The following is an 18487-nucleotide window of genomic DNA, read 5'->3' on the forward strand; positions in this document are numbered from 1 at the left end:
CATGGTTTTAAATTTCGGTTTTGGTACTGGTTTCGGACCCCACCGAAATTGAAATTTCGATTGAAATCCGTCGAAACCAGAAAAACAATATCTTATTTGATATAAAATTTCGGCCTAAATTACCAAAATTGGTAATTTCGGTAAAATATTAATTTAGTTAAAAAAAACAGGTTTTTGGGTGAAATTGTGGGGAAAAATGAAATTTCGACCGATATTTTGAAATTTAGGACGAAATACAATACCGTTTCGGGATTAGTGATTTCGGTGTCGGCCTCCACTGAAATTTCGGACTTCGGTTGAAATTTAAAACCATGGTTTGAACACCATTTCAAAAAGGGAAATGATATTTTCCCCACTTAAATGGATAAAATCCCATCCCATCCCCATCCCCCCCCCCCAACGGTTTCTGTGAGAATGGTTCACTGCTTGAGGATAAATTCACTCCCTACTCTGTTTGGTTGCATCCCATTTTTGGTTGCCTTTTAGCATTAGAATTATTTTAATCTGACTCTTGTAATGATTGCTTCTGTGGTGACATGGTCTCCTTGTCCCCTCTTTTTCTTTCCTAGGGAATGATGTCCTCTCTTTCTCTCTCTTCCCTCTATCTCCTCCCTTCTCATATTTGGTAATGACACCCCATGTTTTGGTGGGAACTTTAGGAATTGTAGGGAAAAAAAAAATCCTAGCAAATTCCGTTGACTTCACTGTTTGGATTAAAACCTCCCAAGGATAAAATTTTTACTAGCAACCAAATGTTTTTCTTTGCCTTTAAAACTAAACCACTTAAGGGGATTATTTTATCTGTAAGAGGGGGAAAATATCATTCCCCTTCAAAAAAAATAAAAAAGTTTGAACAAATGGGTGTCAAATTTGTTTTACGCCCGTTTCACATAGCTTGGGCCATGTTTGGCAACCACGAATTTTTTCTTTTCTCAATCATATTTTGAATCGAGGTTTTTTTTATTCTTTTCTTTCTTTCCAGTCTTTTCTTACCCTCTTCGCACTCCGCCACCCTTCGGGTCTACCCCACTAGCCCCCCCACGGTCCAAACCCCCCGCGCCCACACGCTAGTGGATAAGAATATTCAAGAAAAAAAAATCATGGTAATCAAACATGCCCCCCTAATATAACTCCAATTCATTTATACTTTAATTTTTCATCTGCAATACTATTTCTCAGAGATGAAGAAACGTTGAGCCCATACAGAAGAACTTGAAGAAGCCATCTTCTAATTGAGTGATTGTATATGTGAGGTGGGTCGGTTTGTCTACTTGGATTTTTCGTTTTCTTTATGACCTGTTTGGATTGCATGAATTTTCTCAAAAAGTTTGGAAAGGAAAAATATTTCTAAAATTTCCTACATTTTTACACACGTAAAAAGATAATTTGAATCAACCCTATTTAATTTTTACGTAGAGACCTTCAATTTATGATAATATCCTACTAAATTAGGTTAAGAAATTTTTTTCTCATATGTGTTTTTCTTGCAATCCAATCAGGTTGATGAGTTTACATATTAGGTTAATTTGTCTAGGAATTTAGCGAGAGAGATCAGTATTTTTCAAAAGAACCCTGGGCCATACTTCATAGGATGATCCAAACCATTCATTAGTTGGGAACTGAACCTAGCCCGTAAAAAATCTCCACATGATGATCCTAACCCTCCGAAACCATTCATCCCATCTTAAAAACCCGCATTTTCCCAGGTCAATAACCAGACCTCAGCTGTTATATAGAACACCTACCCCCCACTATTCACAGTACATTTTGCTACCACAGGTTTTGGAACAAAGAACACGTCTCAAGAATTGTAGGATAAAGCAGTATAATTTGCAGTCATGGAGAACAAAGAACACGTCTCTGAAGATACATATGATGCAAATGACACCATGTGAGAAGGAGCAATCTAAACTGTGCTTGTGAACAAAGCCAAACATCTCATACCCACTAAAATACAAATTGCACCAGAGAGGCAGAGAGGGTGAACAAGAAAGTGAAAGCTTGTGATACAGATCTAGACCCTTCAGATCTGAAGCGTATGTGAATTTGAAGTGGAAATACACAGAGAGGCAAAAACAGAGGAGAAGAGAAAATGAAGAAGAAAAAGAGGTTGAAAGAAGGGTTTATTTCATTCGTTACCTTTTCATTGCCAGACTATCACGTTCAAGAAACCTCACCACCTCGATCATTCTTGGACGGTCCATTGGGGAGGCCTGAGTGCAGAGCAGTGCGATCTTGATCAGCTGCTCCAGCTCGGCCTCCAAATAGTTCCCATGTAAGTCAGGATCAGCCAACAAATACAGCTGCCTCACTGTATAAAGTTTTTTCACCTGACATCAGAACCGAGGTTGGGTGAGACATTCCAAGTCATAAGACAAGGCAGAACAACTAGTCACAATGAATTTATCTAGAACCAAGATCATCCCCTAAATAACATAAAAGGGGTAGATGAAATTAGAAACTTTGAATCTCATGGTTAACGAGAACTTAGAAAAATTAGCTACATGGTGTTCAAAAAAGTGTCAACTTATTTTAGGTGCCAATTACTGAAGCCTCCATAAGTTACAACAAATTGTAGGGTGCGTCCAATGGATAGTCTGTTAACTGAACACATTGCTTGCAAATTCTCACCTTGTCTTGGCAAAAGTAGTGAGGTAATGGTCATGTAAGTGCTGTTTTAGCTTATTCAAAAACAAAGTTTGTATTCGTCACTTTTTCGAATAAAAGAGTATTTTTTCATGCAGCTCTATTTTCTGAATAACATTTTTCTAGGAACGGTGGGTATGCTTTCTGGACATTTCGAGGCCTAGTAAACTGCAGACATTTCCGGTAAAAGATGATTAGAAAAATGTAGTGAAAGGAATCATCCAGACATACTCAAAGAAATTACAAAAGGGAAGTTCTCTGGTCTATCAGCAAGGAAAGAATTTAATGTTTATTGATGTTTACAAGAAGTATGTTTCCCATATTTATTCTTCAAAACGATCATTAATGGCCCAAATTAGGGTTCTTTTCTTCCTAAAAAATGCCCCTAATATTTCACTAATGAAAGCATAGGCCTCTCACCGGATCCTAAAAATAAACATGGAAGATTGCCCCGGAAACCATGCAAACTATGACCTTGAATTTGAACCTTTAACGCTTCACCTAAAAACCCATGGACTAGTTACCACTTTTAAGGAAACATAAATAATCCATATCTGGGACAAAAAACCTGGTTAAAATAATCTTGTTTCCTTGAAGTTCAAACCTCGAATCACTATATACCTTTTTAAGGCCCGGGGCAGACCTCAATGTATAAAAGAGAGGAAACACGAGGAGGGCATAAGGCCTGGCCTCAAAAAGATACCCCGACAAGGGGAGGGGCCAAAAAACAAATAAACACTAATGGTGAACCTCAAGCAAATCGAGAGAGGGGGAGGCGGGACCAATCACTATATGTTAGAGATTTTCAAAATGCTCTTGTTCAAATTACAATTTTGAAAAAAGATTTTATTAAATTATTTTTGAAATAGAAAAGTTCATCTTACTGGGTCGGTCAACAGCGACAAGTCGATCGACCACGGATTGGTAACTAGAAATATATATAATCGTTTTCCAGAAAGGTATAGTTGGTCGATACCGGTAGCTCGGTCGACCGCGGTTCATTGGATCAGAAAAAATAAAAAGTTCCAAATGCTCAAAGGTAGTCGACCGACTCTATCCCGGTCGATCGTGACTGCGCGGAAATCTATCCGTTGGGACAAATTTTGACAGAACTTTTCACTTCCAAATTCAAAACTCTTCATGTCTTTTTGCTTCCCAACAGAGATGGATGATTTAAATCATAAGGGACACTTTGTGGATGATCCAAACCGATTGTATCGCGAAGAGTTGCGATCAAACGACCATTATTCAAACAATCTAATGGTTGCCTTGAAGGGATGCTTTTCACAATGAAAAGACATCAAAAGCTCTATAAAAAGAGCAGAAAATCTATCTTTTGGAAAAAAGTTACTGTTGTATCTTTCTTTCTCTCTTGAAATCCCCTACTCTCTTGATTTTCTAACTTGAATTTCATACAAACAGTTCTCTAAATACTGTTATTTTGCAGAAATAATATAAAGAAATTTCTCTAAGGCTTGAAGTTCTTAGAGGGAGTTTTGAGTTTGATTATGCTTGTGCAAAGTGTCATCAAACATTTGTAGAATCTTCCTACAAGGCTTCACTGTATCTTGGAGGCAATTCGCGGATCCCCTTTGCACACAACCGGTGGAGGCGAAATTTGTCTTAAGGAAAGCGATTACGCGCCTTGAAGCAACTCTACTATGCCATACTATACTATATTCCCACCAACAATCTTAAGACAAATTTTCTCAGTTGTTTCTAGAGTGCTTCAATGACGTTGTTTTCTATCTGTTAAATGACCCAAGACTTCGTCAAACTTGAACGTTTTGACAAAGGGAATTTCAAGTGGGGTAGAAGAAGTTGCATTTCATTCTCATGTCACTCAAGGTGGTTCGTGTTCTCACAACTCCAAAGTCATTAGCAAATGAAAATGAGACTTTGGTAGAGGCACGTGCAAGGATGAAATGGGAACATGATGATTATATTTGCAAAGGGCACATCCTCAACGCTACGTCGGATACGCTTTTTGACATATATGAAAGCATGGGTCGGCAAGTGAGATTTGGACTGCACTTGAAGCCAAATACATGGTGGAAGATGCAAGTAGTAAGAAATTCATTGTAAGTCGTTTATTGAATTACCACATGGTAGATGATAAGTCTGTCATTGATCAGTGGCATGGAATTCAACATATAGTAAGTCAAATTCATTTGCAAGCATTTTTTTATGATTCTTTTATTGTCCCTTTGATAATTGACAAACGTCCACCAACTTGGAAAGACTTTAGAAAAAGTCTCAAGCACAAGAAAGAGGAAATGACTCTCGAAGACTTGGCTCAATGCCTCAGGATTGAGGAAGAGTCAAGAATAAGAGACAAGAAAGAAGAGCATGAACCTCTATCCTCTAACTCAAAAATCCATTTGGTAGAAAATGTCAAGAATTCGAACCAACAATGAAAAGGCAATCGGAAGAGAAACAAAAATTTCAAACAGAAGTTCAATAAGAACAAGAAAAGAAAGGGTGCTTGTTTCAACTGTGGCTAACCTGGCCATTACAAGAGTGAGTGTCGACTTCTTAAAGACAAGAAGTCGGGTACACCAACACACAAAGAAAAGTTTGTGGCCATGATTTCAGAGGCAAATGTCTTTGAAGATGGAAGTGTGCTCTACATGGGCAATTCGTCGACAACAGAAGTCAAAGGAAAAAAGAAAGATGGAACTTAAATTCACATCTGGAAAATATCTCACTTTGACCAATGTCTACCATGTACCATAAGTTAGAAATAATTTAGTATTTGGAAGTATTCTCAACAAGAATGGCTTCAAACTTGTATTTGAGTCTGATAAGTTCATTCTTTCTAAAGGGGGCACTTTTGTTGGAAAATGATACATGTATGAAGAAATATTCAAACTCAATATCAATAAAGTGAATGTCTTTCCTTATGTTGTTGACTATTCATTATCTTTATGGCATAATCGCTTAGGACGTATTAATACTAAGAAAATGAATGATATGATTAAGTTAGACTTAATTTCCAAGTATGAACATGACTTAGTAGATAAATGCAAAATATGCATAGCGACGTGTGTGATATACATAGTGTCCCCACTAAAGGAAGCAAAAAGTACTTTGTTACTTTCATTGATGACTATTCAAAGTACTATTATGTATATCTCCTTAGTCATAAAGATGAGGTAGTAGAAAAGTTTAAAGTTTATAAAACTGAAGTAGAAAACCAATGTGAAACAAAGATTAAACGCCTAAGGTCCAATAGACGTGGTGAATACCACTTTCCTGAATTTTATTAGTCGGAAGGTTTTGTCCACGAAACTTCCGCTCCCTATACACCACAACAAAATGATGTAGCAGAAAAGAATAATAGGACTCTAACTGAAATGGTAAATGCAATGCTTGTAAACTCAGGTTTAAACAAGAGTTTTTGGGGTGAAGCCTTACTTACTGATTGTCATATCTTGAATAGAGTTCCAAGTAGCAAATAAAAAAATAACCTCTTATGAATTATGGAAGAAAAGGAAACCAAACTTAGGTAACCTTAAAGTTTTGGGTTGTAGGGACATAGTTGAATTCCCTAAACCTAAGTGAAGAAAATTAGGTGAGAAGGGTATTAAGCATATCTTCTAGGATATGATATTCACAGTAAGGCCTATAGATTTCTAGTTATAGAACCTAATCACTTTCTTGAAATTAATACATTGAGTCAAGAGATGCTATTTTCTATAAAAATATATTTACTTCTATTCCAAAGGAAGTTGAGCATGGTACTTCCATGGGAACTCATCTAGAACTTCAAAAGGAAGTCAGTGGAATAAGGAGAAGTAAAAGAGATCGAAAAGAAAGGAGTTTTGGTCCTAACTTTGTTACATATCTAGTAGAAGGAACAAGAGAAAAACTCAATACTTCGATCATGTTAGACTTAAACACAAAAAGTCACCATCAAACCTATGAAGAAGCCATAAAGTTACAAAATGCTGTTTTTTTAAGAAAGAAGCCATTAATGATGAAATTGATTCTATCATGGGTAATAAGACTTGGATTATGGTTGACCTACCACTTGGGACTAAACCAATAGGTTGTAAATTGATCTTCAAGAAGAAGATCAGAGTAGATGGAACAATCGAAAAGTTTAAGGCAAGGTTAGTTGCCAAAGGGTTTACTCAAAATTTCGGTATTGATTACTTTGATACTTATGCTCCAGTTGCTAGGATCTCTACCATTAGAGTCTTGATTGCTCTTGCTTCTATATACAAACTTCATATTCACCAAATGGATGTTAAAATTGTATTCTTGAATGGTGAATTGGATGAAGAAGTATATATGGAACAACCAGAAGGCTTTATTTTGCCAGGGCAAGAGCATAAGGTTTGTAAACTAATTAAATCTTTATATGGCCTAAAGCAATCCCCAAAGCACTTGCATGAAAGATTTGATAAAGTCTTAGTGTCAAGTGGCTATAGAATACATGATTCAGATAAATGTATTTATAGTAAATTTGAAGGTAATAAAGGTGTTATTATATGTCTATATGTTGATGACATTTTAATATTTAGTATAGGTATTCAATATATTAAAAGTACTAAATCATTTTTGTCTCAAAACTTTGATATGAAAGACATGGGTGAAGCAGATGTATCTTGGGAATAAGAATCATAAGAAATGGCAATGGTTTGATTCTAACCCAGTCTTATTACATGGGAAAAGTATTCAAAAGGTTTAATTATTTTGAGTGTTCACCTACCTCAACACCTTTTGATCCTAGTGGAAGGTTATATCCTAATAATGGTAGGACTATTTCCCAACTAGAGTATGCTAGTGCTATTGGTAGCCTCATGTATGCTATTACAAGTACTAGGCCAGATATAACATTTGTAATAGGTAAACTTAGTAGGTTTACTAGTAGTCATGGTTTTGCTCGTTGGAATGCAATATATAGTGTATTTAGATACTTAAAGAGGACTATGGATTATGGTTTATGTTATAGTGGGTATCCAATAGTGATAGAAAGATACACTAATGACAGTTGGATAACTGAGCGTATAGACTATACATTGACCTGTGGATGGATTTTCACCCTTGGTGGGGGACCTATCTCCTGGGCCTCTAAAAAGCAAACATGCAAACTACTTCTACTATGGAAGCAGAGTTTATAGCCTTGACTGCATGTTATAAAGAGGCAAAATGGATTCAAAATTTGTTATTGGAAATTCCATTTTGGCCTAAGCTAATGCCATTGATTTATGTCCGTTGTGATAGTCAGGCCACACCATCAAGGGCATATAATCATGTTTATAATGGTAAGTCTAGACATATAACTGTAAGAGAGTTACTAACCAATGGGGTTGTAACTATTTACTATGTGATATCAAGCCAAAAATTTGGCTGATCCTTTGACTAAAGCTCTTGCAAGAGACTTGATGTGTAAGACATTACTAGGGATGAAGGTTAAAGCCATTAACAAATAGTCACCAATGATGGAACATCGACTCAACACTTGAATAAACATCAAGTCTTGAGTTCAATGAGTCCAAGTACATCATATGGAGTGATTGCAAGCACTATAATATGTTTTCTTTGCCATCCCAAAGTAAAGTACTTGGTACCTGTAATGTTTAAAAGTGAAAGACTAAGCATTTGGGCTCTTAATAGACTTATAACATGGTGTTGGAGTGTTTTAGTTACAGGGACATTCTCAATAAGTCTGCCTATATGCGTGTGAGAGTGGTGCAACTTCCTATGAGACCTGGCTAGTAATCTAGAGCACTCATGAAATAAAGATATAGACACAAGGCCAATACATGTGTCGGCTTTTAGAAACTGCCTAGAAATATGATATTTTATGTGTGAAATATGTCCGATTAGCTGAATAGAATCGATAGTTCAAGGATATGTCCACTATGCAATTCTGGCTAACTTTGATGCGTTTTCACTAAGTGAAGATTCAAATCGAGAGATACCTTCATTTATGCATAAGGTTTCCAAGGCTGATGAGAAAACTTTCTTTGATTTTGAAAATGGTGGAGGATTGTTAGAGATTTTAAAAAATGCTCTTGTTCAAATTACAATTTTGAAAAAGGATTTTATTAAATTATTTGTGAAATAGAAAAGATCATCTTACCTGGCTGGTCAACCGCGGATTACTAATTAGAAATATAATCGTTTTCTAGAAAGGTATGGCAGTTCTACCGTTGTTCACTGGATCAGAAAAAATAAAATGTTCCAAATGCTCAAAGGTGGTCGACCGACTCTATCCCAGTCGATTGCAACTGCACGAAAATTTATCCGTTGGCGCAAATTTTGACAGAACGTTTCACTTCCAAATTCAAAACTCTTCGTGTCTTTTTGCTTCCCAACAGCCATGGATGATTTAAAACGTAAGGTACACTTTGTGGATGATCTAAACCGATTGTATCGCGAAGAGTTGCGATCAAACAACCATTATTCAAACCAATCTAATGGTTGCCTTGAAGGGATGCTTTTCACAATGAAATGATATCAAAAGCTCTATAGAAAGAGGAGAAAATCTTTCTTTTGGAAAGAGTTACTGTTGTATCTTTCTTTCTCCTGAAATCCCCTACTCTCTTGATTTTCTAACTTGAATTTCATTCAAACAGTGCTCTAAATACTGTTAATCTGCAAAAACAGTATTTAGAAATTTCTCTAAGGCTTGAAGTTCTTAAAGGGCGTTTTGGGTTTGATTCTGCTTGCAAAGCGTCTTCAAACATTTGTAGGATCTTCCTACAAGGCTTCATTGTATCTTGGAGGCAATTCGGGGATCCCCTTTGCACAAAATTGGTGGGGGCGAAATTTGTCTTAAGGAAAGCCATTACGCTCCTTGAAGCAACCACACTACAGTCCTTGACTCCTCCATCAACCTTAACCTTGAAGTCTATCCATAATTTCAATGTTAAAGCTGAAAAAAACAGATAAACACATGTGCTCTGAACCTAAAATATCTGAAGCTAAATCTGAGAACTGGAGCTAGTGTGCACTCAATAACTGCTTTCTCACTTCCGTGAAGAGCCAAGACATTTTGAGGAATTTCCCGAAAGGCATCTGGGAATCGATCTGATTCTACCTCTTTTCACTCACTTGAAGAAAGGAGGAATATTGAACCCAGTAAAAAGAAGAGAAAGAAAACAAAGAATAGCTCATGTATAGGAATATTAGCCAAAATGGAAGCATTGACAACAAATCACGGATAAACTACTATATGAAAATAAGGCAGAGAAAATAATGACTTAATGCATACCCAATCCAATAACAAGACATCCTTGTTTGCAAGCTGAGCAAAATCAAAAGGTCTTTGTCCAGTGATAAGTTCCAAAAGCATGATCCCGTACATAGTTGACAATGTCTTTACTATTTTTATTGTCCATTTACTTAAGATTTACATGTAAATAACGGAGTAGCCCCCATTTGAATCTATTAAAAATAGTTTCAAGACTAAATTCTAAAAGGATAAAAATTCAACTTCCCAGTTTTAGTACAAAATTCGAAAAAAAACGTGTCAGGTTAGAATTTAACTTCCAAACGATGGGGTATTTTTCCATTTTTAAAAATTCATAAATTCTATCATGCCCGAACATTATTAAAACCCAAAAGTTAGGTAAAAAAATCTCATAATTTAGTCTATAAATTTTTTTCATCTTGTCAGGCATTGGTCAACACATGCATTTCAGCTGATTGTGATTTTCCTTTAAGTAAATATTGGATCTTTTATGTATTTGGTTAATTTAATTGTTATTTATATTTTTCTAGCAGTTTCTGATTTTTTTTCATATTTTTAACTAAGGATTTGCTAGCCACTTGTGATGACAACCGCATATGTTGACTTTTACATTATTCAATTAATTCATCTGACATGGTCGTCATCACATGCAAAAGACGGGGCGCGAAGTAGCTTCTACAAAGGTGGCTAGCAAGTCCCTTTTAACTATTAAAAAAATTCCCCCCGTTGTAGTGGAATGAAAAGTTTCAAACGAGATCTGACCGAAATGAGGTGTCTGCTCTCTCATGCAACATATTTTGTCTTATTCATGATGGTCCCTAGCAAATCTCTTTATGAAATTCAAGTTTAAGCTTGTAAAATCCAGAATTTGACAAAGGGAAATGATATCAGCACAACCATGGATCAATAATTGCGCAGACCAATCTTGCCTTTTCTGTTTTAATTGTCTTGTGAGAACTTTCGAAATTGTAATAACCTTTTGATACCTCTTTAAAAGCTAAAAGACAAGTTGCCTCAGTGAAAATATCAAAACTTGGTTGTCCTGATATCATTTTCCCTTTCCAAATTATAAATTTACAAGGGAAATGTGATCAGCACAAACATATTTTGATATTTGCACAAACCCAACTGTCTTTTGTTCTTTAATTGGCTTTTGAGAGCTTTTTGTGAAATGTAAAAACCTTTTCACATCTCTTTTATGTGCTTCATGCCTTCATCTTTTTATATATTATATAATTACAATTTTTTTCAACTAAATTTCTATTCTACCAAAATACTCTTACGAGTTACGAGTCGAGTCGAGTCACGAGTCAGAAAATTAAGAAATCGAGTCACCAGTCAAGTCGCAAAAAAAGGAAGGAATATTGAACCCACAAAAAACGAGAAAGTAAACAAAGAATAGCTCAAGTATAGGAATATTAGAAATGGAAGCATTGGCAACAAATCATGGATAACCTACTATATGAAAATAAGTCAGAGAAAATAATGACTTAATGCATACCCAATCCAGCAACGAGACATCCTTGTTTCCAAGCCGAGCAAAATCAAAAGGTCTTTGTCCAGTGATAACTTCCAGAAGCATCATCCCGTAACCAAAAACATCTGTCTTCTCTGAACACTTTCCGGTGGCGATGTACTCTGGAGCTATATGCCCCACTGTGCCGCGTACAATAGTTGTCACCTCAGTATCTCTACAGTCCATAAATTTAACCAAGCCAAAGTCACCAACAAATGGCTCAAATAGCTCATCCAATAAAATATTTCCAGCTTTCACATCACGGTGAATAATCTTTGGGTCATGATCATGCAAATAAGAGAGTCCCCTCGCTGATCCAAGTGCAATCTTCCTTCGTGTTGTCCAATTGAGTGGTGGTTTTGATAGTGGACGCTCTACAACAAACGACCAAAATAAACTTCCCTTTAGAGTATATTGCAGATATGAACACAATAGTCAGCTTGGGTCTAAGTTGTGATTCAATTTTCACGAGAACTGTTTGAATTTCAGGCAGGGACAGACATTGGCGGACACAAATATAGGAGAAAATACAAAAAGAAGCGGAAAAGAATACAATGAGGAAAAGGTGAAAAGTACCTCTCAAACATGTAGCAACACTTCGATTAGCCATATATGGGTAAACAAGCATCAGTTCAGTGGATGTCGTGCAGAAACCTAGCAGCGGGAGGATGTTTTGATGCCCACCGATGTTGACCATTGCTAGCTCTGAAAGATATTGCAGCTCTATTCTTGGCGTACGCTCCTCTTGACTTCTCTTTACTGCTACGAATGAACCATCTGCTAAGCTTCCCTTGTATACCTTCCCAAACCCACCTTGACCAAGAATGTTGTTGAGACTAAATTTACAAGTTGCAACGTCCAGTTCTTGCAGAGAAAATCTTTTGAGATGGCCCAGATGAGCTTCTGCATCCGCATCTCTTTTGAGATCTGAAGAGGGAAAATTTGAACAAGTTATAAAGCATGCATGAGAATAGCATCCTTCACACACATGAAGACACTTCATGGGTGGCCCTACTGTGGAATGAACCCATGAAGGATGCTAGCATTTTCCATGATCTATTTTACAACTACTAACCAGGTACATCAAAGAATTGTCTTTGTGCCCTACGATGACGCCACCGCGCAAACCTAGTTGACGGTGCAGCAAATAGTGAAGCAGCGCCTGCAATCACTTTACCAGCAATCGTTCCATTATTCTTTGCACTATTTCCTCCTGAAATGGCACCTCAGAGACACACTAATGAGGCAACATTATAGTTTGTTTTTTTTTTTCAATCTAGTATCAGTGAAACATAACAAGCACCAGCCAATTGTTGGAAACGTAATTCAAACCATGGGTTTGCTAGTGGGCCCACCCAAAGCAAATTTTATCTTGATCTATTCTAGAGTCGGTGGTGTGAGCAAAGCCTATTAAAAGGGCTGATATGGATGTTCTGTATATAGATGAATGGAATAAAAAGTGACGTTTTTCTACTGTCAAACAGTAAAAAGCCTCTTCTATCCTTCTTTGTTTATTATCTTTTGCTCATAAAAATTCTACAATGATGCAATTGTAACAAGAAGCTGCCTTGGCAGATGTTGACCATGTCAAACACAAAGAACTATGAAGCTCCACGACCAGTAAGCGTGTAGGAGAAGCACATCATTTACCACCCCTCGAATTTTGTATTGGATGATTCAATCCATTCCCGTTCTAAAAACTAATGAACCGTACATGCATGTGTACAAGAGTGGTAGCAAATAAAAGCTCCGTGTTTGCATCTCGTCAAATGTAAATTAAATGCAATTGTCATGTTTTTATAGGAGAGCAGAAATAAATGTAAAAGCTCCAACATTATGTCGGACAGAGTTCCACATGGAAGCCATTTTTCGTCAATATCCAAAAACAATGATGGTTGTGAAGGATCTCCTCAGAGTGCAAGAACTGTGTGTCTCCAAAAAAAGACTATATCTGATACTAGAATCAGCGAAGCCAAATCAAACCAATCTAAGCCGCACCAAGCCAAAGATGAGCAATTGCAAAACTTCCATAATAATTATTAATAAAGAGATAATACTAAAAGAATATGGCACCTTGAGAAGAGATATTTGGTGGTGGAGAAAATGGAGGATGTGGAGATCCTAGGCAAGGTTGGGTTGTAAAAGGATTGCAGAGTCCCTTGTTACTAGAGAAACTGTCAAATGAAAAATGAGCAGTCAGCGGCAATAATGCACAAACATGAGTTAAACATAGTCCCTACAGTTCATAGAGCTATTCAGCAAGTGTTATCATTGAGAGATGCTAATGAGCAAAAGAAAATTAAGTAGACATGCTTATTAGGATAAACTCTTGATTTTGCTTCTTTCATCACTTTTTTACATACCATTAAGATAATTTTCAGTCATGCCTTTTTCTATATACAATTATTTTACTTTTTATACTTTTTTTTGAACGATTCCTTTTTATACTTTTTTAATTACACACCATTTAGATAATTTTCAGTTCATGCCTTTTTCTATATACAATTCTTTTACTTTTTATACTTCTTTATGAATGATTCCTTTTTATACTTTTTTAATTAAATCGAAAGAATAAGAATTTGAAAGAAAATCTAGGTTCAAGGAGAATATCTGTGACTAAGCAAAATCATCTGACTCGCCTTTACAAAGACCAAAAGGATAAATTTTTAGTGAAATTTGTATTGGGGTGTGTTGAACTAAAACTTTGCCAAAAGAAAAGGTAAGATAAATCTTATATTTAAGGAGTCTTTGGAAACTCAAATTGTTTTCTAAATGCAAGGATGTCAACTCCCAAAATGGTCTTGAATAAATTATCATGGACCAAGAGACTTAAGAGAACTTAAAGAAAATCAATATCTAAGAATCAAAAGATTTCATTTGAGGTAAAAAAGAGCTTTAAAGTTTAATGGTTTAACTTTAATAAGAATTTATTGTAAAGATTCCTACCAAAGTTAGCAAACTTCATAAGCTTAGTTTACTATGATTAAACACCTCTTCACGGGTACAAATACACATGTTAAAAAAATAAAGGAATAAATTGCATGAAAATTAAGATATATCTCAGAAAATTCCATATGGGTCTTTCTAAATCTAAGGACATAAAATAAAAGAGAGTAAAAACCTTTGCTAAAAAAAGGAAAGTGGTTGGAAACCCGCGAACAAAATCTAAGGAGGTTAAGTAAAAGAAAAGAGAAAAAACCTCTGGTAAAAACAAGGGAAGGCAGATGGAAATTTACGAACTAAATATCATGTTCTAAGCAAAAGAAAAGAAAGTAAAAAAAAATGATTAAAAAGGAAGGTGGTTGAAAACCTATAATGAAAATAGAGAAAGGAAATTCCAGTGTGGCAGCAGAGTTAGTTAGTCCACGAACTAAATATAAGGAGGTAAGTAAAAGAAATAAAAGTAAACAAAAAAATGGGTAAAAATAGGAGGTTGAAAACCCATGACCAAAATAGAGAAAGGAAATTTTAGCATGGAAGAAGAGTAAGTTAGTGAGCCTTATCCCCACTCCAAACAGAGGAGTTATGTAACTCTTCTCACAAAGAAGGAAAAGAGAGGGCATGAAATAAAAAATAAGGGAAGTGGAGGTAATTTCCTAGCCATCCTAAAACTCTTATATAAATAGAACAATAACCAAAGAGGAAGGGAACAAATCTTTTTTAGAGATGGGAGATCTTTTCGGAGAAGACTACGCTTGACTCATAAGAAAAAAGAAGAAGTATAAAGATAGTTACTTTTATGGTTGGGGCTCTTGTAATTAACGCTCCATAAATTTATAATCTCTTAAATCCTATTGCTAGACAAGGAACCGACATTATTCCTACGTTGGTAGTTTATGATCTCTTATTTCTAATACTTCATAAAAAATTATAAAAAATCTAGTGATATAAGATATTAGAGAGTATAATCTTAGAAAATGCTGTTCAAAGTACATATACTTTAAAATACTATATGTAGGAACAGCATAGGAGAAGGAAGAGAAAAAAGAAAACAAGGTTTCAAAATTCACAAATCCTAATTACATTTCATACCACTAGCATTTTGACAGGATTGGAAGGTGTGTATATACAGTATGTTTCAGACCAAAATAGTGTAAGATCGTCAACTTATCTCTCTCAAATGGCAAGAAGTGTAAGACCGCTCATCTCTCTCTTCCCACAGTCTCTCCCCCAGCATTGAATGATAAACAAATGGAATTTAAGGGGTGGTGATAAGGGGCGGTGAGATTGGAAGAAAACTTGGGCTATAGACTTATTTTCTAATACTTAATAAGCTCTAATATTTCATATAAAAAGATGCCACCAGGAATATAAAATATAAGAGTGATAACTGTACTTGATTCTTATCAACCTTCTTAACTAAAAGATCCTCTCCCCAAGGGGAGGGCAAGGCCTCCTTTGGGGCACAAAAAAAAAAAGGATAGGAAGAGATCTCTTCTGATGAAAAGAAGATTTCCTTGAGGCAAACTTCGAGTAGGTGGATAGAAAAGAGTTTATCACCAAAAGGACTCTTGAAAGAAGTTTCCTCCATGAAGGAGAATAACAAAGAGTTTCTCTCCAAAAGGACTCTTAAAAGGGACAAATTTCCAAGAATTTCTTATGGGAATTAGTATTCCCCGTTACTCAAAGGAGTTCCTTTCCCTAGAGCCTATTTACAAAAGAAGAGTCAAACTTGTAAGCATTCTCTATAACTCAAATAAGTTAATCTCCTAGAAGGACTCTTCTACAAAAGAAGAGTAAAAATTGTCGGTATCCCCAATGACACAAAAGAGTTTTTGTTCCGGGAGAACTCTTTTACGAAACAAGAGTCAAAGTTGAAAACATTCTCTACAACTCAAAGGAATTCCTCTAACAGGAGGACACTTCTACAAAAAATAGTCAAATTGTTAATATTCTCTACAACTCAAAGAGTTTCTTTCCCAAAAGAACTCTTTTACAAAATAAGAATCAAAATAATAACACTCTATAACTCAAAGGGAGTTTCTCTTCGATGAGGAATCCTTTAAAAAAAAAAGAACCAAATTGCGAAAGGTCTTTGCGAGTATGTCGATTGGCAACAACTTGGAGGCAGGCCCATGTGGGACTAGGGTCTCCTTTGACCGTATGTCTGTTTGAGTCGACCTTTAAGAAACAAGTAGAGTTAGCGGGTGGCAATAATGGTTTGGGACCTTGACGACCTGGATTTTTGGACCGTTAACAAAAGACAATAATTTTTTTTAACAAATTTGAAAATTCAATTAAAAGCTTACTAAAGAGTCTAACAAGAGGATTTGAAATAGTTAACAAAAAACAGATACAAACTAAGAATAAGACGGATGGCCACCAAGGCCACATAGCCAAACCAACCACTCAGGACACTCCTTTTTACGCTTCCCCAGTTTCATTAGCATTTATCTAGACGTCGTCGATTGTGTCTAAACCTGTGGGGGATTTTTATGTTAGTTCAAAGAACTATGTAGACTCATTCGGTAACTAAACAAATACAATTAAACAACTCTTGAATTTAAAAGCATACAAATTAATTCAATAGTGGACATGTGACAACAATTATTTCAAATTGAAACATAAAATATTAATAAAAGAACACGCTATAATATCCATTAAATGTGAATCTACTGATCTCATAAAACATAGAACATTTTACATTTAAGAGGTTTATGTTTATTATTAATTTAACGCATGATATGACTCCCAAAGCAATCCAGCTCCTCATAGCTTGTTGCCTTGCCTCCAATACGTTCCACTACCCTCGTCTACATGTAGTGGACATGAAAGACTTTTTACGACGTGCCTATTGGCCACTCCGCCTCTTGACATCATGGTCTAAGAGGATGCATTTGCCACCAAGGGGTGCGCTAAAACCCAAGGCCGGCTTGGAATTTCATTATTCCTGGACGACTCATACCTCCGCCCAATCCACCAAATTATTTTCCCAATGCCTTTGTCTCTTACCCGTTTTTCTTGCATATCATCCATATCTTTTTTTAAATATTTTAAAGATATTTTTTGCAATTTTCTTGCTTCCCACTTTTTTCTTTTTTCTTTTTAAGGAATCATAACATTCATCTTTTGTAAGCTACTGGCATATCATCATTTTTCAATATTTGCATGCTACTAATATAACAAAACATAAGAGCGAGATGCATATTAATAAGAAACAATCATCTTAACTACATCATTGTCATTAACAATTCTACGTCTACTAAGCATTTTCATTGCATATAAATCAATCATTGCTTAAGAGTACAAGTTTAGCGTACGGTCACCTACCTTGAATTCAAAGCTGACCTTGTGAAAGAGTCTGCAAATTTCTAAGTGAGTGAAGGATGATGATTAACCTGAAAGTAAGAGACCACACACACACACACACACACACACACACACACACACACACACACAAAGTTTTCCAAAATTTTAAGTTTCCTTCTAAGTTGAGTTATGGAAATCCTTTTATGCTTAAATCTTTTACCCTAGACTAACTCCCAAATGAGGTCATACTTATAGGTCCATATGTACATTCGATTGTAACTAACGAAATCATATATAACTATAACTAATGAACTTATAGTTCTCATATGTGTAAGTGACTAACGAAATCTTGGAATTATATCCTATATATATGGTTTTGCAAAACTGATGAAAATCCTGAATTTTCATTCACATATTCTCGCATATATGAAATTGATATAAATCATGAATTTTATACACAAACCCTTTGTACATGAGAATACTAACAATTTCATGGATCTTTATTTATACAGTTCATGCCCTAAAATTATGAATCTTTTATATATGAGGATATGCACACGAAAATTTATATGCGTACAGATATATATTAAAAATCAAGATTTAGGTAATTAAAACATGCACATAAACAAAAACTAATCGAAATATGATTTGGTTACAAATATGTGTACAGATAGCTGTTAAAAATATCAAAATATATGTATAATTTATTTATACCCATGAATAACAGTCAAATCTTAGAGTTATATATATTACATGAAATTTCAAATTTAACAATATATTTTAACATAAAAATTTCAGATTTAAGACTACATATTTATACTCATATTTTGATATAAAAATTTCAGATTTAATTAAATAATATTTTCAGA

The 18487-nt window shown here is 35.4% G+C and overlaps 1 protein-coding gene across 1 annotated transcript; it reads right to left on the reverse strand.

The window, feature by feature from the left end:
• Nucleotides 1-1801: 1801 nt before the first annotated feature.
• LOC143883558 (somatic embryogenesis receptor kinase 1-like) lies at nt 1802-17679 on the reverse strand. Its single transcript, XM_077386897.1, has 6 exons — nt 17640-17679; nt 13443-13543; nt 12445-12582; nt 11946-12296; nt 11355-11743; nt 1802-2330 (listed from the first exon to the last, which is right to left on the reverse strand). Exons 4-6 carry the CDS (start codon nt 12064-12066, stop codon nt 2136-2138), a joined length of 705 nt encoding a protein of 234 aa, XP_077243012.1. The 5' UTR covers nt 12067-12296; nt 12445-12582; nt 13443-13543; nt 17640-17679; the 3' UTR covers nt 1802-2135.
• Nucleotides 17680-18487: the final 808 nt, after the last annotated feature.

This window comes from Tasmannia lanceolata, unplaced genomic scaffold (assembly GCF_043159265.1).
Source record: "Tasmannia lanceolata isolate RefF3 unplaced genomic scaffold, GAP_Taslan_0.1 ptg000008l, whole genome shotgun sequence".
Lineage (NCBI taxonomy): Eukaryota > Viridiplantae > Streptophyta > Magnoliopsida > Canellales > Winteraceae > Tasmannia > Tasmannia lanceolata.

Excerpts from the sequence above, each read along its gene's own strand:
- LOC143883558 (XM_077386897.1), bottom strand. The coding sequence starts at position 12,066 with ATGGTCAACATCGGTGGGCATCAAAACATCCTCCCGCTGCTAGGTTTC. Across the intron at positions 11,744-11,945 it reads TGTTGCTACATGTTTGAGAG|AGCGTCCACTATCAAAACCA; the intron begins GTACTTTTCACC and ends CGTTTGTTGTAG. Across the intron at positions 2,331-11,354 it reads ATGTCTCGTTGCTGGATTGG|GTGAAAAAACTTTATACAGT; the intron begins GTATGCATTAAG and ends TTCTGATGTCAG.